Source organism: Bombina bombina, chromosome 5 (genome assembly GCF_027579735.1).
Source record: "Bombina bombina isolate aBomBom1 chromosome 5, aBomBom1.pri, whole genome shotgun sequence".
Lineage (NCBI taxonomy): Eukaryota > Metazoa > Chordata > Amphibia > Anura > Bombinatoridae > Bombina > Bombina bombina.
The window spans coordinates 245,832,145-245,858,322 of NC_069503.1; the positions used below are offsets into that span (position 1 = coordinate 245,832,145).

At 35.7% G+C, this 26,178-nt stretch overlaps 1 protein-coding gene across 1 annotated transcript in view; it reads right to left on the reverse strand.

Moving 5' to 3' along the window:
• Nucleotides 1–5,855: 5,855 nt before the first annotated feature.
• The window catches only part of GPR158 (G protein-coupled receptor 158), a 734,480-nt gene continuing 714,157 nt past the window's right edge, over nucleotides 5,856–26,178 (reverse strand). Inside the window, exon 11 of the mRNA XM_053713931.1 lies at nucleotides 5,856–7,619. Coding sequence (XP_053569906.1) covers nucleotides 5,856–7,619 — 1,764 coding nt within the window. The remainder of the gene's footprint in view (nucleotides 7,620–26,178) is intronic.

The window sequence follows — 26,178 nt, forward strand, 5'->3', positions numbered from 1 at the left end:
GTTCATCCCGTCAACCTCATACATCCCATTAAAATTGTAAGTAGCTATTGGTGTTGTTAAACTTGTTTTAATTCTTGCACATACTTACATACTGTTACTTGTAAATGCATTTCGTTATTATATCATTTATTTATGTGTCCGTATCTCTTAAAACAAGTTAGTTTAACCTCCTGTTTGCCAGTGCAACTGAATTACTGTGTCGCGAAATGACGTAGGTCTAAAAAGTGTGTCACCGACATGAAAAGTTTTGAAAGCTCTGCTATAGAGGGTTGTGTGCATGTTAAAAGTTACTTTGAGATTGTAAATTAATAAACACATATTATAAGAGTAATTATAATTATATTTCATTGTGTATTTACTATATAGCTTTAAAGTCCCTTTAACATCAGTTTCAGTTTATTTAACATTTACTTTGGCACCTAAATACTTATGGTTTTTGACCCTTTTCCAGGACTAAATAGTTTTATATATATTAAGAGAGAAAATGAGATAATCCTGCTCCACATTTCTTTTGAAGGAAAACTTCTTGTATATATAAATATTATATTTACTAAAGCAGGATGTCAGTTTACCGTAAACTATACTGATAAGGGTGTCAACACTTTATACATTGTGATTAACTATTTTGATATCATATAAATATAATATAAAGTCAACTAATTGAGTAATTTACCATTTAAATCTTTACTTACATGTATATAAAATGCAGGCAAACTTACATATGACGGGTTTAGAGATAAATAACATATTTTTAGATTATAGGGATATTCCACTGAACACTATGATGGAGCTATAAACCGACTCAATTCTAAATTTATTTTTACTATTTTATAATGTTAATTTATAAATTATATTTATTAATGGGGATATCCCTCAGAAAGGTATCCTACTAATTTCTTGCAGGGGAGTAAGCAATTTACTTTTAGTAAAAGATGAGTACTCTAATGGCCGTTTGTTATATATTATTTATTTTACTAATGCTAGAAATCAACAGATTTTGTTAAATCTCTTTTCTTATGTATAGCATTACTTATATTTATAGATTTTTTCCACCAATTTTTGTACCACAAATAAAGCATTATATGGTGGCTATATTGTATAGATTAATATTGAACTCAGTAGTAATTAATTTCCTTTTTTTTGTCTAATATAATTACGGTAACTATATTGAATATATTTTATTTAATTTTATTTGTTTATTATTTGTAATATATTGGACAAATTGTTTGAAAAAAAATATACACATTGTCTTTATGTACAAGGTAATGGATATAGGTAAAAAGGAAAAGTAAGCCTTGTTTATATTTCACATTTATAAAAAGAAAATATAGAACATTTTATAAATATGGGGGTTTGCAATTTTCTTGATGATACTGAAAATTACTTTCATGATTTATTATATTTAGTGATTTTTTTTACACATATACTGTAATTAAACATTCTTAGATGTCAAAGTTGTAGATTATCTAAAGTGTGCTGGGTTCTGTAAACGTAGATGCTCTTAGAACTAGCATTTCTCTGGTCTTGAGAAGTGTTGCTATGGAGTACACTGACACTGATATGAGTTCCCTTAGGGACTCTACAAAGCATTTTCTAGTAAGGAACTGTAAGAGTTTTTGTGAAGTAACCTAAATGATCCTCTTAAACTACAAAGACAAATAAATAAAAATGTATGTTTCATTGACTATGCAAAGCATTTGTTCTGAATCAAATTCAAATATAGAGAACAATAGCAATACAGTATTTGTAACACACCATTTTCCTTTAATGACTTTGGCAAGAGGTGTCACAGATTTGATGTATCTGGCAGTAGAAGCTTGTTGACAAAATTAACTTTATTGAACATAGATCAATTGGATCTCAAACAAAAAGGGCTGAACAAGGTAATCCCTGTGAGTTGCTTCCCTAGAGAGTAATAAAGCTCTCTTGAAAATTACATCTTGTGGGATCCCATGAGATTTAACAGAGGACCATCAGACATTGCTATAAACTTTTTCTGTAAAGCAAATACTAATGTACAGACATCCCAACCTGCAAAAACTCATTTCAGGGAGGTGGCTTCACCCACTACTGCGCCGTTATATATTGGACACCTTGAAACCCTAAATAAGATAGAGACTTATCATTAAAGTAGCTTCCCACTAAAGTCACATTAAAAAAAGTTGCTTTATTGCACAACCACATACAACAAACCTATTTTCCAGTGATCGTATGCTTGTTGAATGCTTAAATATTTTAGAATACAAAGTTTAATTACATGCAGTAAATAAGGTAGTATTTGTGTTTTATTTTTATTAAAATCAGTGGGGGCTTTTTGGTTATTGGTGCATGCTTTGACGGTTCCATAACGTCCCAGCAACTAAAGGCATTCCTTAAAAAAACACTTTTCTGGATTTGGGCCACATTGGATCATGGTAGTTGGAGTTTCAGGGAGATTGCATTCCATTTGCTGGCATCAGGCAGCCGCTATTACAATCAGGGAGTCTCCCTGAACTTCAGGGAGAGTTGGGATGTCTGTAATGAAAACGTAATGTTGCTATCACAATGTAACATGATATTACTTATTGTTAGCATTTTAGCTTTGAATAAGTGCATATTTGCAATACATATATCAGCAAAAAAATTTTTAATATATCCCTTTTCAATGAAAGTTCTTACTGTGCATACACTGATTTAAACAGCACACCTAAACTAATAGCCAACTGTGGCATGTATTTACCAGCAATTATAGCAAATAAATGACTGTTTACATAAAGAGTTCCTTTTATGAAGCTATGGAGGCAGCTTCCCTTGTGGTGCCAGCTCGCTCATGCAAGTCTGCAACCGCAAGTTAAGGAGCAGCAGTAATTTGGCAGCTCCTTCCAAACCGTCTGCCACCTCAGCGCCACTGCTCTCTTACTATTGTTTGTGCAAAATTATTGCATGAATTTGGTTGTGCAAAAGCATTGCATGAATTTGCATAAGCGTGTTCTTGTGCAATCACAACTTTTGACAGCAATGTTTATTTTTTTTTATTCCGAACTGAAATACCTTTTTGTGCATTTGAGATCTGAGTTTTATGTTTGCTATTTTGCCAGCACAAAACTGGCACTCTTCCCTTCAGAGAAAAAATTGCATAGAAAATATGAGTGCAGTTAGAAAAATTCAGAATGCACCAAAGCAATGTCTTGTCCAGCACTCCCCTAAACCTATGTGACATGGTCTATAATAAAATATAACATTCTAACTTAAAATTTGCAAAGTTTAAAGTGAATAAAACGTAAAATAAATAGTACAGGACCTAAAGTGGTGTTCAGTTTAAAATACATAACATTAAGTAGAACATGGATAAAACACCTTTCAATGGGTACTATATTCAACTATATTTATTTCTCATTCATGTCAAGAAATGTAAGGAGCATCCTATAGAGAGATGCATCATTTACATTGTAGTTTTCTTTCTAGAATTTAATGTGGAAACTGTCAGTTTCAGTTTGTAATCACAGCAAGGTTTAGAGAATCTAGGCCAGTATTTTTATTAACCTGCATCAATGTTTTTACAATAGATTATAGATAGAAGTGCTATGTGGTTGTCATAAATATAATTTTATTATTTGGTAGCAAGACTAACTATCAAGAAGTTGCATTCTTAACCATTTAACTTTGTATAGCATTATACAAGGGCAACATTATATGATTTTGAATTTTAACTCTGTGTTCACAAATATTTATGAACTAATACTGGAGTTTTTCCAATCCATTAGAAGACCTACATTAATTTATTACTATGTTTTTTTTTGTAGAATTTTCTAATATAATCCGAATCCATCCATTGTTTCTTTACTTATTTCTGTGGCGTTAAGGTTCTCTTGAAAAAAAAAAAATATATATACACAGTATATAAATGTATATACACGTGTGTGTGTGTATATATATAATATATACATATATATACTAGTATAATATATATATATATATATATATATATATATATATATATATATAATAGTATATATATAAAAGTGTATATATATATATATATATATTATATTATATTATACATATATAGATATATAAATTATGTATTTATATATATATACTGTACATAAATGTGTGTATATACCTGTGTTTATGTGTATGTGTATATATATATATATATATATATATATATATATATATATATATATATATATACAGTATATATATATATATATATATATATATATATATATATATATATATATATATACCGCTATATATATTCGCAGAGGCTGGTGCACTCGCACAAACAGGTGTCCAGTTGCCAGGGTGTGAATGCAGGTAGAGATAAAGACAGCACTCGCTGGGCTTAAGGATAAGCAATAGAAGCTTTTATTTACGTGACGTTTCGGGGACAGCTCCCCTTCATCAGACCAACAATAAAATGTGACAAGCAAACATTTATACCCTCTAAGACCCTCTCCCAGTAAACAGAAATAGTGCCAAAAATGGTTGTCAAGGCAACCATAGACTGTTTACACTAAAATACATACACACCCAAATACAAGTTATTTAGTATCAGATACAATGTACCCAATCTATCCCAGAATGGGATACATTGTATCTGATACATTGTATCTGATACTAGATAAGTTGTATTTGGGTGTGTATGTATTTTGGTGTAAACAGTGTATGGTTGCCTTGACAACCATTTTTGGCGCAATTTCTGTTCACTGGGGGATGGTCTTAGAGGGTATAAATGTTTGCTTGTCACAGTTTATTGTTGGTCTGATGAAGGGGAGCTGTCCCCGAAACGTCACATAAATAAAAGCTTCTATTGCTTATCCTTAAGCCCAGCGAGTGCTGTCTTCTATTACCTTTATATATATATATATATATATATATATATATATATATATACAGTATATAAATGGATATATATGTATATATATATATACATATACAGTATATAAATATATATATATATACATACATATATCAAGATAATTATTCAAATCCTCAAACAAAAGCATGAACAATATTAAGATTAATATATCCTCATCACTACCTAGCCAGTTATCACACTCATATCCAATATTTTTAAGGGAAACTCAATTTGTGTGAAGAAGTTATCTCTTTTTTTTAACACAAGCAAATGGAAATTGCTTTTACATTCTCACATAACTGTATGGAGGCAAAAAGTACATGATCATTTTGTATGACTATTAGAGAAAATATTTGTAGTGGAAACTAACACACTGAATATGTAAACATACTATGTAACTAAAAAAAATAATATGCTATTTCATTTATGAAAATGTTTTCATGTAGATGATATATTTATACAAACAATTGTTAAGTTGTCCTCTGAGCTACTTAGGTAGGACCATATAATTTTCATTATCACTAGGGCTATGAACACTACACAAATAACATTCAATTTATATATATAAAAATAAACCTGAATAATACGGTATTAAACTATAGTACTGAATAAAATATTTAAGTGAACTTAATTTCACAATAGAAACCACATAAACAAAAAATCATTCTCATACAATATATGGCTTCCAAAGCCAAGTGAAATTCTATAAATAAATAAATAAAAATTTCAGCAGGTAATTTGGTTGCAATATCAATACAGTATCTGCAAATTGCATAAATGTGTTGTGTCACAAAATATCAAAGCGTATTTGAAAATATTATACAATCTGGAATGCTTAAACATGAGACACAACCGTGTAGAAGAAATGTGTACACGAATAAGAAAATGAGAGCAGTCATTTTATAAAACATATTTTTGGGATGCATTAAGTTACCATTGCTATAAGGATTGAATATGTCAATAGAAAAGTTCTATTTTAGCTGTCATTTAATTAGTGAGTTTGCATTTAAGGTCATCCTTGTTTTCCTTCACTATTCTCTTCATAGTCCCATGGACAGATGTCCACCAAATTTGATCCTTGCATCCTTTTTGCATGTGTATTGTCTGTTGCTTCCGTTTCTTGTTCTGACTGTGACTGAGAAATGCTTTCCCAAGGGCAAATTTCAGCTAATTTGCATTTGTCTATGCCATGCTCATTCGATGTACTTTTCACTTTGTTTGATGATACTCCAAGAGTTGTATCTGTAGAAGAACAAACCTCTGCACTTTTTGATTTGTCCATTTTAATAGTGGGCACTTCTAACTCTTTATTTTTGCTTTTTGTTTTCCCCTTTTCTGTGCCCGTATCTTTTTTTACATGTTGTGTATTACTTTTCATTGGCATTCCTAAGACTTTCTTTTTTGATGGAGATATTGGTGTGTTTTTAGAGGGAGATGTTGGGCTTGTAACAGATGTTATAGGTAGAACTTTATTTTTCTCAACACTTAATGCATTTTCTACCTCAAAGTCCCATGGACACACTTCAGCTCGGTGTGCTAAAGATTGTGGCAAGTTATTGTTGGAATTACAGTGATGATCAGGAGATGTTAAAGTTCCTTCAGTCTCAAGGACATTTATTTTCTGCTCTTTATCTTGTGATTTAGATGAACTTTGTTGTGTGAGCCATTCTGAATCCATACTATTAGCTATGTCATATTTGAATGTATTTTCACCTTTCACAGTCTCTTCTTGTGTTTCTTTTACCTTTGAATCTGGTTTGGTTTGACCCTTTTGCTTTGATTGTTCATTAGACTTGGCTCTATTATGTAATTTACTCTTTGAACGAGATGCACTATTCTTTTCTTGTTCCAGAGGAGCAATGGACACATGCTTTTGAACTTTATTTTCAGAAGGCACAGCACTAGGAGTAAGGTCATACATTTCCCATGGACATACTTCTTCTATGTCAAATTTTTCTCTAAACCCTGGTGTAGTTATTGTTTTCTCTGTGTCCCCTAAAGGGAGACTCATTATTTGTTGCTTCATTATTCCAGATTTGTGAGTTTTTTGTATTTCTTCAATTGGACTTGAAGTTCTTGGATGCTGCTCCATATTTTCATCTTTTACAGATGGAAAGCATTTATGTGCATCGTTGTCCTTAGAATCTGCTTGTTCACATTTTTCTCCATTTTCTAAACTTTTTGTTTTTTCTGTTTGACCTAAACTATTATCTGTAGAGTTGCCAATAACACTAAGAGATTTATGTAGGACAGACACACTTGGATGCAAGGGTTTCTTATCCAGACATAGATTGTGAGCACTTGCAGACTTGCAGACCAAAGGGACTGATTCACTCGATACTGCTTCAAGCTCCTCAGGCTCCTTTCTGTTTGGCTTTTTACCATTTAAAGAACTGCATATTGAATTTTCACATAGATGCAGCTTATCTGTGGAAATACCATTAGATTTCTCATGTTGACCTCTTAAATGGTCATATGTGCTATGGGACTTTTTCATAGAAATAGCTTCCTTGGATTTTACATTAGAAGCAGAGTAATCTTGGTGACTCTTTTTCGTGTTACCGACATTATTTTTGGGATTAATATGATCCATGCTATCCTTGTCTTCTTTAGAACATTGCCTACTGACAGATTCTGGAATCTCAGTTATACGTCTCATAATTGATCGTCCTAATCCTTTTTTAGAGCATCTCTTTTTCTGAAGATGGGGATTATTTGCAATCATTTTTTTTCTTTTGTAGATTTCTAGCTGAGTATAAAGCTTCTTTAGTTCATCCTACAAATGAAAGGAAATAAAATAAAAAAAACAAGGATTAATTTAGACATATTCTCACTGTGTAAACAACTGTATATATGTATAACTGTATATCTATGTATGTAGATGTATAGACTAATATTTTTTATTGCCATTCAACTACATTTTCTGGTATGATGTGGTGATGTTGACTTTTTTTTAATCAATATTAAATTCAATAGATAATCTAGTAGAGTTGATACGGAAATATATTGTAAATACAGACTCTGCTCACCCCCACTATTCTTTAAAGGAAAGTATATCAGGTTTTAGAAAGAATTAAAATTAGAAAGTATTACAAAAAAGGTAAAGAGTAAGGATTACAAAGAATTTAAAGGTGATAAGGAAATAGCAACTTTAGAATGTATTTTTTTATTTTGTGCTAATCCCAAATACAATACTCATGACAACAAGGCCCCTCTTGTTACTACTTATAATAACTAATAAAATGACATTTTTGTACCATTAAAAACATATTTCTATAATTGATGTAACTTACAGCCCATTGTAAAAAAAGAGTTGCAGATTTACCTACAGGAGGACTAAGACAATTGGTCACTCTGTTAAAAGATATTTTAGTAATACATTAATGTACAATTAATTTTTGTGTCTTTAAAAAAAATGCAACAGGTTTCTTTATTGCTTGAAATGTGACCCTTAAAAGTGTTGCCAGTTTGTAGTAAAAGGGAATACGTTTAAATTCACACAAACAAATTTTAAAAGTACTCGGCAAATCGCATGTGATTCCACTTATATTAAATACTTTATTATCCCAGTGGCACAATACTCTGACAGACAATAAAGAGTAAATAATTAAACTTAGATATATCATTGTCTAAGTAATACTTTATTCTTAGTCAATTAATTTTGTACATGTACTGTATATACATTAACCCTATGGAGTTTTCACTTTCCATTGTATTAAGCAGTTTCTGAATAACCTTTCATGATAGAGTTAAATTATAGTAACCTATCGGCTAGATTACGAGTCTTGCGTTAGCCTTAAAAAGCAGCGCTGAGAGGTCCCAACGCTGCTTTTTAACGCCAGCTGGTATTACAAGTCAGGCAGGTACAGGTGTACCGCTCACTTTTCTTCCCCGTCTCGAGCTTACCGCAAATCCCCTTATGTCAATTGCGTTGCGCATCCTAAATTTTTAATGGGATTTGCCTAACGCTGGTATTACGAGTCTTGGAAGAAGAGAGCGGTAGACCCTCTCCTGTCAAGACTCCTACCACATTTAAAAGTCAGTAGTTAAGAGTTTTATGGGCTAACGCCGTAACATAAAGTTCTTAACTAAAGTGCTAAAAAGTACACTAACACCCATAAACTCCCTATTAACCCCTAAACCGAGCCACCCCCCCCCCCACATCGGAAACACTTAAATTAAAAGTTGAACCCCTAATCTGCCGACCAGACATCACCGCCACTTTAATAAATATATTAACCCCTAAACCACCGCACTCCCGCCTCACAAACACTAGTTACATTTTATTAACCCCTAATCTGCCGTCCCTAACATTGCCGACACCTACCTACATTTATTAACCCTTAATCTGCCACCCCCAACATCGCCGCTACTATATTAAAGGTATTAACCCCTAAACCTAACCCCCCCCTAACTTAAATATAATTTAAAATAATCTAAATAAAATTACTACAATTAATTAAATTATTCCTATTTTAAAAAAAATGCTTACCTTTAAAATAAACCCTAACGCCTAGATTTAGAGTTTTGCGGCCAAAGGGGTGCGTTAGCTACGCATGCTTTTTTCTGTCTGCACCTTTTAAATACCGCTGGTATTTAGAGTTCACAGAATGGCTGGGTTTTCAGTGCGTTAGGCTCCAAAAAGGGAGCGTAGAGCATAATTTAACGCCACTGCAACTCTAGATACCAGCGGTGCTTACGGAAGCGGCCAGCTTCAAAAACGTGCTCGTGCACGATTCCCCCATAGAAAACAATGGGGCTGTTTGAGCTGAAAAAAAACCTAACACCTGCAAAAAAGCCGCGTTCAGCTCCTAACGCAGCCCCATTGTTTGCTATGCGGAAACATCTCCTAAGTCTGCATCTAACACCCTAACATGTACCCCGAGTCTAAACACCCCTAACCTTATGCTTATTAACCCCTAATCTGCCGCCCCCGCTATCGCTGACACCTGCATATTATTATTAACCCCTAATCTGCCGCTCCGTACACCACCGCCACCTACATTATAGCTATGTATCCCTAATCTGCTGCCCCTAACACCGCCGACCCCTATATTATATTTATTAACCCCTAATCTGCCCCCCACAACGTCGCCGCCAGCTACCTACACTTATTAACCCCTAATCTGCCGGGCGGACCGCACCGCTATTATAATAAAGTTATTAACCCCTAATCCGCCTCACTCCCGCCTCAATAACCCTATAATAAATAGTATTAACCCCTAATCTGCCCTCCCTAACATCGACGACACCTAACTTCAATTATTAACCCCTAATCTGCCGACCGAATCTCGCCGCTACTGTAATAAATGGATTAACCCCTAAAGCTAAGTCTAACCCTAACACTAACACCCCCCTAAGTTAAATATAATTTAAATCTAACGAAATAAATTAACTCTTATTAAATAAATTATTCCTATTTAAAGCTAAATACTTACCTGTAAAATAAATCCTAATATAGCTACAATATAAATTATAATTATATTATAGCTATTTTAGGATTTATATTTATTTTACAGGTAACTTTGTATTTATTTTAACCAGAACCAGATACAATAGCTATTAAATAGTTAAGAACTATTTAATAGCTAAAATAGTTAAAATAATTACAAAATTACCTGTAAAATAAATCCTAACCTAAGTTACAATTAAACCTAACACTACACTATCAATAAATTAATTAAATACAATATCTACAAATAAATACAATTAAATAAACTAAATAAAGTACAAAAAAAAAAAAAAAACTAAGTTACAAAAAATAAAAAAATATTTACAAACATCAGAAAAATATTACAACAATTTTAAACTAATTACACCTACTCTAAGCCCCCTAATAAAATAACAAAGACCCCCAAAATAAAAAAATGCCCTACCCTATTCTAAATTACAAAAGTTCAAAGCTCTTTTACCTTACCAGCCCTGAACAGGGCCCTTTGCGGGGCATGTCCCAAAGAATTCAGCTCTTTTGCCTGTAAAAAAAAACACATACAATACCCCCCCCAACATTACAACCCACCACCCACATACCCCTAATCTAACCCTAACCCCCCTTAAATAAACCTAACACTAAGCCCCTGAAGATCTTCCTACCTTATCTTCACCATACCAGGTTCACCGATCGATCCAGAAGAGCTCCTCCGATGTCTTGATCCAAGCCCAAGCGGGGGGCTGAAGATGTCCATGATCTGGCTGAAGTCTTCATCCAAGCGGGAGCTGAAGAGGTCCATGATCCGGCTGAAGTCTTCTATCAACGGCATCTTCAATCTTCTTACTTCCGGATCCATGTTCATCCCGCCGACGCGGAACATCCATCTTCACCGACGACTTCCCGACGAATGACGGTTCCTTTAAGGGACGTCATCCAAGATGGCGTCCTTCGAATTCCGATTGGCTGATAGGATTCTATCAGCCAATTGGAATTAAGGTAGGAAAATTCTGATTGGCTGATGGAATCAGCCAATCAGAATCAAGTTCAATCCGATTGGCTGATTCCATCAGCCAATCAGATTGAGCTCGCATTCTATTGGCTGTTCCGATCAGCCAATAGAATGCGAGCTCAATCTGATTGGCTAATCGGATCAGCCAATCGGATTGAACTTGATTCTGATTGGCTGATTCCATCAGCCAATCAGAATTTTCCTACCTTAATTCCGATTGGCTGATAGAATCCTATCAGCCAATCGGAATTCGAGGGACGCCATCTTGGATGACGTCCCTTAAAGGAACCGTCATTCGTCGGGAAGTCGTCGGTGAAGATGGATGTTCGCGTCGGCGGGATGAAAATGGATCCGGAAGAAAGAAGATTGAAGATGCCGTTGATAGAAGACTTCAGCCGGATCATGGACCTCTTCAGCTCCCGCTTGGATGAAGACTTCAGCCGGATCATGGACATCTTCAGCCCCCTGCTTGGGCTTGGATCAAGCTCTTCTGGATCGATCGGTGAACCTGGTATGGTGAAGATAAGGTAGGAAGATCTTCAGGGGCTTAGTGTTAGGTTTATTTAAGGGGGGTTTGAGTTAGATTAGGGGTATGTGGGTGGTGGGTTGTAATGTTGGGGGGGGGGTATTGTATGTGTTTTTTTTATAAGCAAAAGAGCTGAATTCTTTGGGGCATGCCCCGCAAAGGGCCCTGTTCAGGGCTGGTAAGGTAAAAGAGCTTTGAACTTTTGTAATTTAGAATAGGGTAGGGCATTTTTTTATTTTGGGGGTCTTTGTTATTTTATTAGGGGGCTTAGAGTAGGTGTAATTAGCTTAAAATTGTTGTAATATTATATATTATTTTTTGTAACTTAGTTCTTTTTTATTTTTTGTACTTTAGTTAGTTTATTTCATTGTATTTATTTGTAGATATTGTATTTAATTAATTTATTGATAGTGTAGTGTTAGGTTTAATTGTAGGTAATTGTAGGTATTTTATTTAATTAATTTATTGATAGTGTAGTGTTAGATTTAATTGTAACTTAGGTTAGGATTTATTTTACAGGTAATTTTGTAATTATTTTAACTATTTTAGCTATTAAATAGTTCTTAACTATTTAATAGCTATTGTACCTGGTTAAAATAAATACAAAGTTACCTGTAAAATAAATATAAATCCTAAAATAGCTATAATATAATTATAATTTATATTGTAGCTATATTAGGGTTTATTTTACAGGTAAGTATTTAGCTTTAAATAGGAATAATTTATTTAATAAGAGTTAATTTATTTTGTTAGATTTAAATTATATTTAACTTAGGGGGGTGTTAGGGTTAGACTTAGCTTTAGGGGTTAATCCATTTATTACAGTAGCGGCGAGATTCAGTCAGCAGATTAGGGGTTAATAATTGAAGTTAGGTGTCGGCGATGTTAGGGAGGGCAGATTAGGGGTTAATACTATTTATTATAGGGTTATTGAGGCGGGAGTGAGGCGGATTAGGGGTTAATAACTTTATTATAGTAGCGGTGAGATCCGCTCGGCAGATTAGGGTTTAATAAGTGTAGGCAGGTGGAGGCGACGTTGAGGGGGGCAGATTAGGGGCTAATAAATATAATATAGGGGTCGGCGGTGTTAGGGGCAGCAGATTAGGGGTACATAAGGATAACGTAGGTGGCGGTCGGCAGATTAGGGGTTAATTATTGTAGGTAGTTGGTGGCGATGTTGTGGGGGGCAGGTTAGGGGTTAATAAATAGAATATAGGGGTCGGTGGTGTTAGGGGCAGCAGATTAGTGGTACATAAGGATAACGTAGGTGGCGGTCGGCAGATTAAGGGTTAATTATTGTAGGTAGCTGGCGGCGACATTGTGGGGGGCAGGTTAGGGGTTAATAAATATAATATAGGGGTCGGCGGTGTTAGGGGCAGCAGATTAGGGGTACATAAGTATAATTTAGGTGGCGGTCGGCAGATTAGGGGTTAAAAAAATGTAATTGAGTGGCGGCGATGTGGGGGGACCTCGGTTTAGGGGTACATAGGTAGTTTATGGGTGTTAGTGTACTTTAGAGCACAGTAGTTAAGAGCTTTATAAACCGGCGTTAGCCCAGAAAGCTCTTAACTACTGTTTTTTTTCTGCGGCTGGAGTTTTGTCGTTAGATTTCTAACGCTCACTTCAGCCACGACTCTAAATACCGGAGTTAGAAAGATCCCATTGAAAAGATAGGATACGCAATTGACGTAAGGGGATCTGAGGTATGGAAAAGTCGCGGCTGGAAGGTGAGCGTTAGACCCTTTCCTGACTGACTCCAAATACCGGCGGTAGAACAAAACCAGCGTTAGGAGTCTCTAACGCTTGTTTTGACGGCTACCGCCCAACTCTAAATCTAGGCCTAAGATAGCTACAATATAACTAATAGTTACATTGTAGCTATCTCAGGGTTTATTTTTCTTTTACAGGCAACTTTGTATTTATTTTAACTAGGTACAATAATTATTAAATAGTTATTAATTATTTAATAATTACCTTGTTAAAATAAAGACAAATTTATATGTAAGTTACAATTACACCTAGCACTACACTATCATTAAATTAATTACCTAAACTACCTACAATTAATTACAATTAAATTAAATAAACTAAAGTACGAAAAACAACAAACACTAAATTACAGAAAATAAAAAAATAATTACAATTTTTTAAAACTAATTACACCTACTCTAATCCCCCTAATAAAATAAAAAAGCCCCCAAAAATAATAAAAATCCCTATCCTTAAAAGGGCCTTTTGCGGGGCATTGCCCCAAAGTAATCAGCTCTTTTACCTGTAAAAAAAATACAATACCCCCCCCCACATTAAAACCCACCACCCACACACCCAACCCTACTCTAAAACCCAACCAATCCCCCCTTAATAAAACCTAACACTACCCCCTTGAAGATCACCCTACCTTGAGCCGTCTTCACCCAGCCGGGCACAAGTGGTCCTCCAGAGGGGCAGAAGTCTTCATCCGATCCGGGCAGAAGAGGACCTCCAGATGGGCAGAAGTCTTCATCCAGGCGGCATCTTCTATCTTCATCCATCCGGAGCGGAGCGGAGCGGGTCCATCTTCAATCCAGCCGACACGGAGCATCCTCTTCAAACGAAGTCCAATCGAAGGATGAAGGTTCCTTTAAATGACCTCATCCAAGATGGGGTCCCTTGAATTCCAATTGGCTGATAGGATTCTATCAGCCAATCGGAATTAAGGTAGGAAAAATCCTGTTCCAATCAGCCAATAGAATGTGAGCTCAATTCTATTGTCTGATTGCATAAGCCAATAGGATTTTTCATACCTTAATTCTGATTGGCTGATAGAATCCTATCAGCCAATCAGAATGCAAGGGACGCCATCTTGGATGACGTCATTTAAAGGAACCATCATTCTTCGCTTTGAGTTCGTTTGAAGAGGATGCTCCACATCGGCTGGATTTTAGATGGACCCGCTCCGCTCCGGATGGATGAAGATAGAAAATGCCGCCTGGATGAAGCCTTCTGTCCGTCTGGAGGTCCTCTTCTGCCCAGAACAAATGAAGACTTCTGCCCCTCTGGAGGACCACTTGTGCCTGGCTGGGTGAAGACGGCTCGAGGTAGGGTGATCTTCAAGGGGGTAGTGTTAGGTTTTATTAAGGGGGGATTGGGTGGGTTTTAGAGTAGTGTTAGGTGTGTGGGTGGTGGGTTTTAATGTGGGGGGGTATTGTATTTTTTTTTTACAAGTAAAAGAGCTGATTACTTTGGGGCAATGCCCCGCAGAAAGCCCTTTTAAGGGCTATTTGTGATTTAGTATAGGGTAGGGAATTTTATTATTTTGGGGGGCTTTTTTATTTTAATTATAATTAATTTAAAATTCATGTAATTATTTTTTTATTTTCTGTAATTTAGTGGGGTTTTTTGTACTTTAGTTTATTTAATTTAATTGTATTTAATTGTAGTTAGTTTATGTAATTAATTTAATGATAGTGTAGTTTTAGGTGTAATTGTAATTTAGGTTAGGATTTATTTTACAGGTAAATTTGTACTTATTTTAACTAGGTAGTTATTAAATAGTTAATAACTATTTAATAACTATAGTACCTAGTTAGCGGCAGATTAGGTGTTAATAAATATAATGTAGGTGTAGGCAATGTTGGGGGCGGCAGATTAGGGGTTAATAAATATAATGTAGGTGTCGGCGATGTTGGGGGCGACAGATTAGGGGTTCATAAGTATAATGTAGGTGGCGACGGTGTCCGGAGCGGCAGATTAGGGGTTAATAATATAATGCAGGTGGCGACGATGTCGGGGTCGGCAGATTAGGGGTTAATAAGTGTAAGATTAGGGGTGTTTAGACTCGGGTTCATGTTAGGGTGTTAGGTGTAGACATAACTTTTATTTCCCCATAGGAATCAATGGGGCTGCGTTAGAAGCTGGACGCTGCTTTTTTGCAGGTGTTAGGTTTTTTTCCAGCTGAATCTGCCCTATTGTTTCCTATGGGGAAATCGTGCACGAGCACGTTTAGCCAGCTTACCGCTACCGTAAACAATGCTGGTATTGAGGTGAGATGTGGATCTAAATTTTGCTCTACACTCACCTTTTTGCGGCTAACGCCAGGTTTAAAAAACCTGTAATACCAGCGTTGTCTTAAGGGAGCGGTAAAAAAAAGGCTCATTAGCAATTCACCCCTGTTAACGCAAAACTCGTAATCTCGGCGTATATATTTATGTTTAATTATGTTGCTTTTCAATAAATGACACACGCTCGCTCATATTGATAGAAATCTCTACAACCTTTTCCATTTTTATAGTAATAGAGAACATTTATAACTCAAAAGTCTGCCCAAGAGGATGTTAGTTTAAAGGGACATTATACACTACATTTTTCTTTGCATAAATGTTTTGTAGATGATCCATTTATATAGCCCATACAGGTTTTGTTTTAAAAAAAATTGTATAGTTTTGCTTATTTTTAAATAACATTACTCCTCACCAAGCCCCAATGTTTTAGGAGAATACTGATGTATACCTACTCCAGCTTGTTCCTTTTTGTGTAAAGAGTATTTTCATATGCAGAGGAAGGGGGAGGGGGTGTCTGTTTTTCCCACTTGCAGTGGGTGTTTCAGCTTCCTTTTTAACAGAGCTAAACTGGGAGCTTCTAAGTAAGTTTTTAAATGGTTTTATACTGGATTTTTATATCAGTATCTGTGCATCTTATTCTTTATAGTAGTGTCTATTACATGCAGTTATATGAAAATTAGTGTATACTGTCCCTTTAAGTGCTAACTTCTATAGACTTGGGGGGGGGGGCTAGCAGATTCTTAGCAAACCTAACTAGATTTCAGAAAAGTAAGAATAGTAGAATAGTATTACAAAAATAAAGGGCTAGATTAATAAGGGAGTGCTATTTAACTCTCCTGCTGAAACATAAAAAGCTGAACTTACAATATCACGTGAATGATAAACTATTCTCCCATAGAAGTCAATAGAGAAAAAAAACACCCTACTGTGGTATTTACATTGTCACATTCTAATTCTAATCTGGACCATAGTATATTTAGTATCCCACTCCAACAAGGAACTGTTGCCTTCAGCTAGTTTCTACCTAGGGTCAACTTCTCTGCAAGGAAAACTTATACACTAGATATAAAAATATTTCTGTAATTAAAGAATCGATTTAACGTCACAATATATATATATCTCAACCATTGGGGTGTTACAGACAGGATGGATGATTTAACTCTTTCACCCATGAGGTAGCGGAGAGGTTCAGAAGTGAAGCACAAGCTTTTACTGCCAGTGCTCTGAAACTGCAACCATAACTTGATAAAAGGAGCCCCATAGCTGGGAATAAGAATAGAAAGAAAAAAATAAATAGCGCATAATGAATAAAGGTTTTCAGATTAGGAAATATATAAATGTGTGTGCACCACTAAAACAATTTTTTTTTAAAATACTAAATGTGTTTAAAATTGCTTAAATTAAGGAAATAATATCTGTGATATATATATATATATATATATATATATATATATATATATATATATATATATATATATATATATAAATAAATATATATATATATATATATATATATATATAATACCGAATGAAGAGCACTCTCACTTCAACTCCAACTACCAGGGTGCAAACAGCAAATAGATACCTTGAAACAATGCAATGCACTCACTGTTCTTTTTAAACAAACATGCTTTAACCCCTTAATGACCACAGCACATTTCCATTTTCTGTCCGTTTGGGACCAAGGCTATTTTTACATTTCTGCAGTGTTTGTGTTTAGCTGTAAGTTTCCTCTTACTCATTTACTGTACCCACACATATCATATATCGTTTTTCTCGCCATTAAATGGACTTTCTAAAGATACCATTATTTTCATCATATCTTATAATTTACTATAAAAAAATTTATAAAATATGAGGAAAAAATAGAAAAAAACACACTTTTTCTAACTTTGACCCCCAAAATCTGTTACACATCTACAACCACCAAAAAACACCCATGCTAAATAGTTTCTAAATTTTGTCCTGAGTTTAGGAATACCCAATGTTTACAAGTTCTTTGCTTTTTTTGTAAACTATAGGGCCATAAATACAAGTAGCACTTCGCTATTTCCAAACCATTTCTTTTCAAAATTAGCGATAGTTACATTAGAGCACTGATATCTTTCAGGAATCCCTGAATAACCCTTTACATGTATATATTTTTTTTTAGTAGACATCCCAAAGTATTGATCTAGGCCCGTTTTGGTATATTTCATGCCACCATTTCACCGCCAAATGCAATCAAATACAAAAAAATCGTTCACTTTTCACATATTTTTTCACAAACTTTTGGTTTCTAACTTAAATTATTTACAAACAGCTTGTGCAATTATGGCATAAATGGTTGTAAATTCTTCTCTGGGATCCCCTTTGTTCAGAAATAGCAGACATATATGACTTTGGTGTTGCTTTTTGGTAATTAGAAGGCCGCTAAATGCCACTGCGCACCACACATGTATTATGCCCAGCAGTGAAGGGGTTAATTAGGGAGCATGTAGGGAGCTTTTTGGGGTAGTTTTAGCTTTAGTGTAGTGTAGTAGACAACCCCAAGTATTGATCTAGGCCAATTTTGGTATATTTCATGCCACCATTTCACCGCCAAATGCGATCAAATTAAAAAAAACGTAAATTTTTTCTCAATTTTAGGTTTCTCACTGAAATTATTTACAAACAGCTTCTGAAATTATGGCACAAATGGTTGTAAATGCTTCTCTGGGATCCCCTTTGTTCAGAAATAGCAGACATATATGGCTTTGGCATTGCTTTTTGGTAATTAGAAGGCCTCTAAATGCCGCTGCGCATCACACGTGTATTATGGCTAGCAGTGAAGGGGTTAATTATGTAGCTTGTAGGGAGCTTGCAGGGTTAATTTTAGCTTTAGTGTAGAGCTCAGCCTCCCACCTGAAACATCAGACCCCCTGATCCCTCCCAAACAGCTCTCTTCCCTCCCCCACCCCACAATTGTCCCCGCCATCTTAAGTACTGGCAGAAACTCTGCCAGTACTAAAATAAAAGGTATTTGGCCCTTTTTAAAAAAAAAAAAAAAAAAAAAGCATATTTACATATGCTGATGTGTAGGATCCCCCCTTAGACCCCAACCTCACTGATCCCCCACCAAACTGCTCTCTAACCCTTCCCCTCTGCAATAATGGGCGCCATCTTGGGTACTGGCAGCTGTCTGCCAGTACCCAGTTTTGTAACAAAATGTGCCTTTTTTTTAAAAAAAATTCCCTTTTCTGTAGTGTAGCTTTCCCCCCCCACCGAGACCAACCCCCAACCCCTTCCAGGTCCCTTAGATTATATTTTACTATAATGGTGTTTTTAATTTTTAACCTTTTTTTTCTGTAGTATAGCGGTTCCCACCCGCTCCCGCCCCGTGCACGCGACCGCCCACCACCCCCGTGCAAGCGCGCGCTCCCGTGCGCGCCCCCGTAGCTCCCGCCCCCGATCCCGCCCCCCTCCACTCCACACTGAGCACCGATGGCCGCCCACCCGCCTCCCACGTAAGCTCCCACCCACCAACGATACCGGCCACCGATGTCCGGTGCAGAGAGGGCCACAGAGTGGCTCTCTCTGCATCGGATGGCCAAGGGGGGTTATTGCAGGATGCCTCCATATTGAGGCATCACTGCAATAACCGGAAAGCAGCTGGAAGCGAGCAGGATCGCTTCCAGCTGCTTTCCAGACCAAGGACGTACGCCACACGTCCTCGGTCATTAACTGTATTTTTTTTGAGTACGTGTGGCGTACGTCCTTGGTCGTTAAGGGGTTAATGTGACGTTTCGGGGACCGTATCCCCTTCCTCAGACAGTGAAACACAGTGACAAACATACTTATATACCACACAGATCCAATAAACACAAACCCCACCCCCAATTAGGACAAAAAAACGCCAAATGGTAGTCATGACAGCAGAGATAAAACAACAATATGTCATGTGATTCTCATAGATTAAAAAATGTTATTTAAACAATATAATCAGGTCCTAAATTCACTAGTAAGTACATAGTATTAGTGACATACAAATTGCAGTGAACATCCTAAATTCGCTAGTAAGGACATAGTATTAGTGACATACAAATTGCAGTGAACAGGATATTGTTCACTGCAATTTGTATGTCACTAATATTATGTCCTTACTAGTGAATTTAGGACCTGATTATATTGTTTAAATAACGTTTTTTAATCTATGAGAATCACATGACATATTGTTGTTTAGCACTGCTGTCATGACTACCATTTGGCATTTTTTTGTCCTAATTGGGGGTGGGGTTCTTAAGACCCCTGCTCCTTAACTGCTGTTTCCGGCGAGCCTGAAGGTTTGTGCGGAAACAGATGTATTAGGCACCATATGGTGCTTTATAATTCGGCCCCTATATCTCATTTATGTTAATATTTATAACAAAAAAATATAATATTACAAAAAGGAGAGGAAATATTCATCCAAAAAAGGGAATGTTAAGGGGATATAAGTATACAAATGAAAGGGTCAAAACTATATATATTGAACATATGGTAATCTGTGTGCCAGTTTATCAGTATGTATGTGTAATCGTATGACCGTATAAACGTTTTTTTTCAATTCTTTGGAGGTTAACCTGTCACATACATTGTCATAGTTTTATAACACTATATATATATATATATAAAACATCATAGTTCAATACTCATCTCTCAGTTATCCTCTGTTATGTGATTCACAAGGGGTTAAAAAATGTTAAAGCTAGTGAACTTCACCCAATAGGATTGCTTTTAGCTCTTTTTTAACAAGCTGAGCCTGTATTCTATCAGGTCTATGATTACGGTCACCAGGACAGAAACCGGTCAGACCATGTTTTTTGGACTTAATATTCCTTGTGTGGAGTCAGACGCTGTCACTTTGTTCTTTTTAATCATATTAATAAAAGTTTGGGGGGGTTTTTCTACATGAGCTGGACTATCTTGGATTTAAAATTTTCTTTTTTACAATTATATATTCTTCTCTTCTTAGTTATTTTGGAAGTTTTAATGGGAGTTAAACCTCGCTTAATTGTGGTACAAACGTTCTGCTTCATAGAAATAATACATTAAAAAGGTTCTCAAACAGATACAGGAAGTCCTTACATAGATCTCCATATTTTGGTAAAAAAACAGAAAAGAAAGAGGGAAAAAAAGAATGACTGAAAACATAAATCCATATCCCAATAGTCAATAGTCTATAAGAACTCCTAACCCTACATAACCCATAAATCACCCAAATGTTATAACTGACTAATCTGCAGCCCTAAAAACTTACTCTGCTATGACCCTACTTTTTTCTGTACCATAAAATGTTAAAATCATATGCATTTATTCCTCTGTGCTCTATATAAGAAGCAACGTAACCTGCTCCGCAAACCTTGCAGGGCAGGTTTTCAAATGCGAGCCTGCTTCCCACAACTGTACGAAGCATTGGTCATTAGAAAGAGAAATCACCCCATACTCAGTTCCTTGGGGTGATTCATAGTGTGTAATAATGCATATAAGCCAGCAGACAAACAGCAGACAAGTTGAGAAGCTTGTCTACACACTGCTTTATACATGGGACCAGAGTTTGTGTGTATACAACACTGCTGTAACTATATCAATAATAAAACTACATCACCTACACCAGTACCAATATTGTGTTCTATTTCAGTCTTTAAAAGAGCCATGCAAAGTACTTTACATAGGTTTACATATGGCTTTTACATTTAAAACCATTCAAAGCCATCAGTAAACCCAGTTATTTTGAGATTTTGTGGCTTTATTTATATGTTAAATACATTATTTCCTGTTTCAGGGGCCGATGCTCTAACATTCTCCACTTAGGTGAGATCAGGTGAGATCAGTTAATGCTACAAAGCCAATACAGGACGATATATGGGGGCTGAATTATAATTGTGCAAGAGGACATAATCCAATATAGTGGATCATGTCCGCTGCACATCGATAAATGCCGACAGCATACACTCTTTGCATTTATCATTGCACCAGCAGTTCTTGTGAACTGCTGGTGCAATGCCACCCCCGGCAGATTTGCGGCCAATCAGCTGCTAGAAGGGGGTGTTAATCAACCCGATCGTATTCGATTGGGTTGATTTCTGGCGATGTCTGTCCGCCACCTCAGAGCAGGCGGACAGGTTATGGAGCAGTGGTCTTTAGACCGCTGCTTCATAACTTGTGTTTCCGGCGAGCCTGAAGGCTCGCCAGAAACACGGGGCATCGAGCTTCATGCAGAGCTTGATAAATATGCCTTACAGGCATAACCTGCATCTCCATATGCGATGGTGAGATACATATATAAAGGTTAGTACTTAATAAAATATGCCTTTCAAAAGCACACTGAATTAATGCTGCAAAAATCTAAATTGTATTACACATAAAAACTTTTATAAACAGTGCACATACAAATTGGTGTAAAAAATTGGCAAGTTGCAAATTTACTTTACGCCATACAAATAAACCTTAAATTATGCAGTTAAAATGGCATTCAGTGTAAACTGTAAAACTTGTATTTAAGGTACAAAGCAATTTACAAACATTACAGTTGTACCTGTAAACAAAATGCCAAAATTAAAATGGTTCCTTATATTTCTATTGCAAAATTAGTCTCACAGTCTTGGAGAGTGGGCAGAACAAGGAGTTCCCTGGGGAGTATATGAAATGTCTTTGCATTTTATATCAGAATGAAATAAGCATGTTGCGCCTATAGGTCTTGTGGTTTAATCTCGCTGAATGAATACTGGCACGTTTGTTTAAAATATGTTTTGCAGTTATGAAAGTAAAGGAAGTTTTTTTGCAACTAGACACAAAAAAGTAAATTATGCAACAAAGAACGGTGCTCTTTGTCACATTCTACTGTGCTTCATTACTTTTTATGGATGTAAGCTCACAGCTCCTCTTTGAGCCCTTTTTCTTTGATCAGTCTATGAGGTCTGCATATGGGAGGAATGATGTCATATTTTTTGCCATGCTGATACGTTTGAGATAAATCGGGTCCTCTCTAAGGGCCTGATAAAAAAAGATTCTCCTGCTGTGAGAGAAATTATAGTGCAAACTTCAAAGAGGTTGAACTGAATGGTACTATAAGAAAAAGGGCGGAACCTTAAAGTCCAAGAGAAATAAGAGATGCCTCCCATAAAGCTCACTGCTCTGATGAGATGATCTAAAATGATCCTCCAGCACTGCCAGATCTCTCACGATTCTAGACAGGCAAATTCTGCTATAATTCTCTAAGGGGTGTTCTCTGTGTTTCTGTATGTAAAGGAGAGACAAGCACAGTCAAGTAAAGCATTGCATGACATAAGAGTTTTGTTACACTTACACTTTATGGTTTGTATTACCTTACACTTCAGATTGGGTCATTTCAGTAGTTTTATATTTAAGCTTTGTACTTTCTCTTTTGTATTTTATTGCTTTTAGATTTAGATACAGCATTTTTTTTTTACAAATTCTAATTATGTTTTAAATTTTTTTGTGCAACTTTAACAAATTAGGCTTATATTTTGAAGTATCTTTTACAAATCATACTGCAGTTTGTATTTTCTCTAAAACTGACAGCCTCAGAAAGTGCGAAAGACAGGACAGTCCCTTGGGCTTAACAGGGGAGTAAGCAGAGTATGTCAAAGCTCTCTCACAATTCTCATAAACTACTGTTGGCATTTTATACAAGCTGAATCAGTGAATTATCTCACCAGTTGTATGCAGGTAAGGTTTGATTAAAATTCACAATATAAAAGTGAATGAAAAGTAGTATATATAAACTAGAGGCAAAAGCTAGTTACATTGTCATGAAAATATTTCTGTCTAATTTGTATTTGCTGCAATTTGAGTCCCATGTGTTCTTTTGTTACCTTAACTTGCCCTGTGAAATTCTGTATCCCAGGGGGCTTTATTACTTTCTATGAAAGGCATGTCTCATCTCTGTGGGACTTCCAGGTTCCACACCTTTTCTTAAATAATTTCCTAAGTTTAGCCCATGTGAAGTCTTTATTTATCCAAACTAGAGAATCTTTGATTGTTCTGCCCATAGAATGTAATGAAGCTGTCTGGAAAATTGAAGCTGTCAGATTTATTTTAAATAGAAGAAACAAAAAAGTGTTATGTCATTTAGAAAATGTACACTTAAAGAAACAAAGTATGACCCTAATTTTTAAAGTTACACAAAGACAGTCAAAGCATAATCAGAATTTGTAAAATCATAATCTTAAAAACACTGCTATATACAGAATCTATTGCATTAAAATACAAAATAGAAAGTGTTAAATTTAAATGTAATAAAACTTAATCTGAAGTCTAAAGTAATATAAAATACAAAGCGCAAAGTGAAAATGTAGCAGAACTCTCATGTCAGGCAGTTTTATATTGCACTGGGCTTGTCCCTCCACATCCAGAAATGCAAGAAGTATAGCAAAATGTGCATTTTAAGAATCTCACAAGGAATCTCACAGTGCTGGACAATCACTTTATATAATTTCATCTGAGCGGAGAGCTTTATGTCATCAGGCCCTCGATGAGATCTAAACTATGCAGAAAAATCAGCTTATTTGCATGGATATATAGTATATATTCAGTGACTTCCCATTGGCAACCTAGAAATGTATAAAAGTCTGTAAAAAATATTTGAAAAATGGCTGAAGGTCAGTGAAAAGCCTTCAAACATGTCATTGAAGATCACTTATTTGTGAGCTTATCCAATCAAAAGTCAAGATATAAGTGGTGCAGTTCAAATAATTTGAATGTTGGTCATTCAAACACCACCAATACAACATTTTCACAAAGCAAACTCTGATGAATTGTAATAGGAATAATTTATTTGTAAAATCAGTGCTTATTACTAACACAGAAATCAGAACCAGGAGGTCAGGGTGGATAGCAAACATACGTTTGATTGCAATTTGATAACAGTAACAAACAATTAGAAAAATGTGACATATAACCAAATTACAAGGTAGTGATTTAGAATGAACATCAATTTCTTATCTCCCAGCAAATGATAAGTCTTGCTGTATGATTCATTCTATTTAGTGACACAGTGACTAGAGTGACACATGACTGCTCACATTAGTATGTCTGCCCTCAATAATGTCACTAGATTTGACTTCACAGGTATTTCTGCTAAATCTGATCTGTCCGATTTCATCTGGTGTCTGCAATGAAAAATCAAATGGCTTTTATGCTTCACTAATAGCATTGTATTTACAGTATGTGCAAAATTTTGTTCTTCCCTGTAAACAAGGGCACCTGTGTAGCAATTTTACAGATTATGACTTTCATACAGATAATTTAACAATTAAAAACTTTTTTAGTTGCAATTTCTGGATTTTATTTTTGTTCTTTTTATTAATCAAATAAAACTAGTCAAATATTTGTAAAACAAGAAAAAAAAATACCCTCTATAGGATATATTGCAATGTTGCTCATCATACATTTATAGGGTTTTAAAATATCTCTATAGGGCATTTTTTGCTAATCAGATTTTTAAATGTTTTGTTTTTTGTGGTCCAATTTATTATTTTAAGGTCTCAAAATCTAATTCAAAACCCATCCCAATTGATCTGTAAACACTGACTAAAAAGGGTTTTTGCACATAATTAGTTCACATTTGAATGAACAGATCATTTCATACTTACAATTGTATAAGATGATTGACCATATTTAAACTATAATTTTTTATTAAAAATACAACACTATAGGCTAGATTACAAGTGAATCTAAACCAATTACGCAGGGTGTTATCCTTAGCCCGACCTTGCTCAAAGAATAGCTCCCAATCTGATTTTGCAATAGTGATATAAAAGACTTAACAGAGACAGGCCCATTTATCAAGCTCCGTATGGAGCTTGAAGGGCCGTGTTTCTGGCGAGTCTTCAGACTCGCCAGAAACACAACTTATGCAGCAGCGGTCACAAAGACCGCTGCTTCATAACCCTGTCCGCCTGCTCTGAGCAGGCGGACAGGAATCGCCGGAAATCAACCCGATCGAATACGATCGGGTTGATTAACACCTCCCTGCTGGCGGCCGATTGGCCGTGAGTCAGCAGGGGGCGGCGTTGCACCAGCAGCTCTTGTGAGCTGCTGGTGCAATGTTAAATGCGGAGAGCGTATTGCTCTCCGCATTTAGCGAAGTCTTGCGTACCTGATCCGCAGTGTCGGATCAGGTCCGCAAGCCCTTTGATAAATGGGCCTGTATATCTTAACAGCTGACAAACATACAGTATATATATATATATATATATATATATATATATATATATATACATATATATTTATAAATGCTGCAATCGCTGCACAACTTACTCACTTCCCTGCGCTTAGGTTCTGATGCCGTCTCTGCTCCCATTGGAG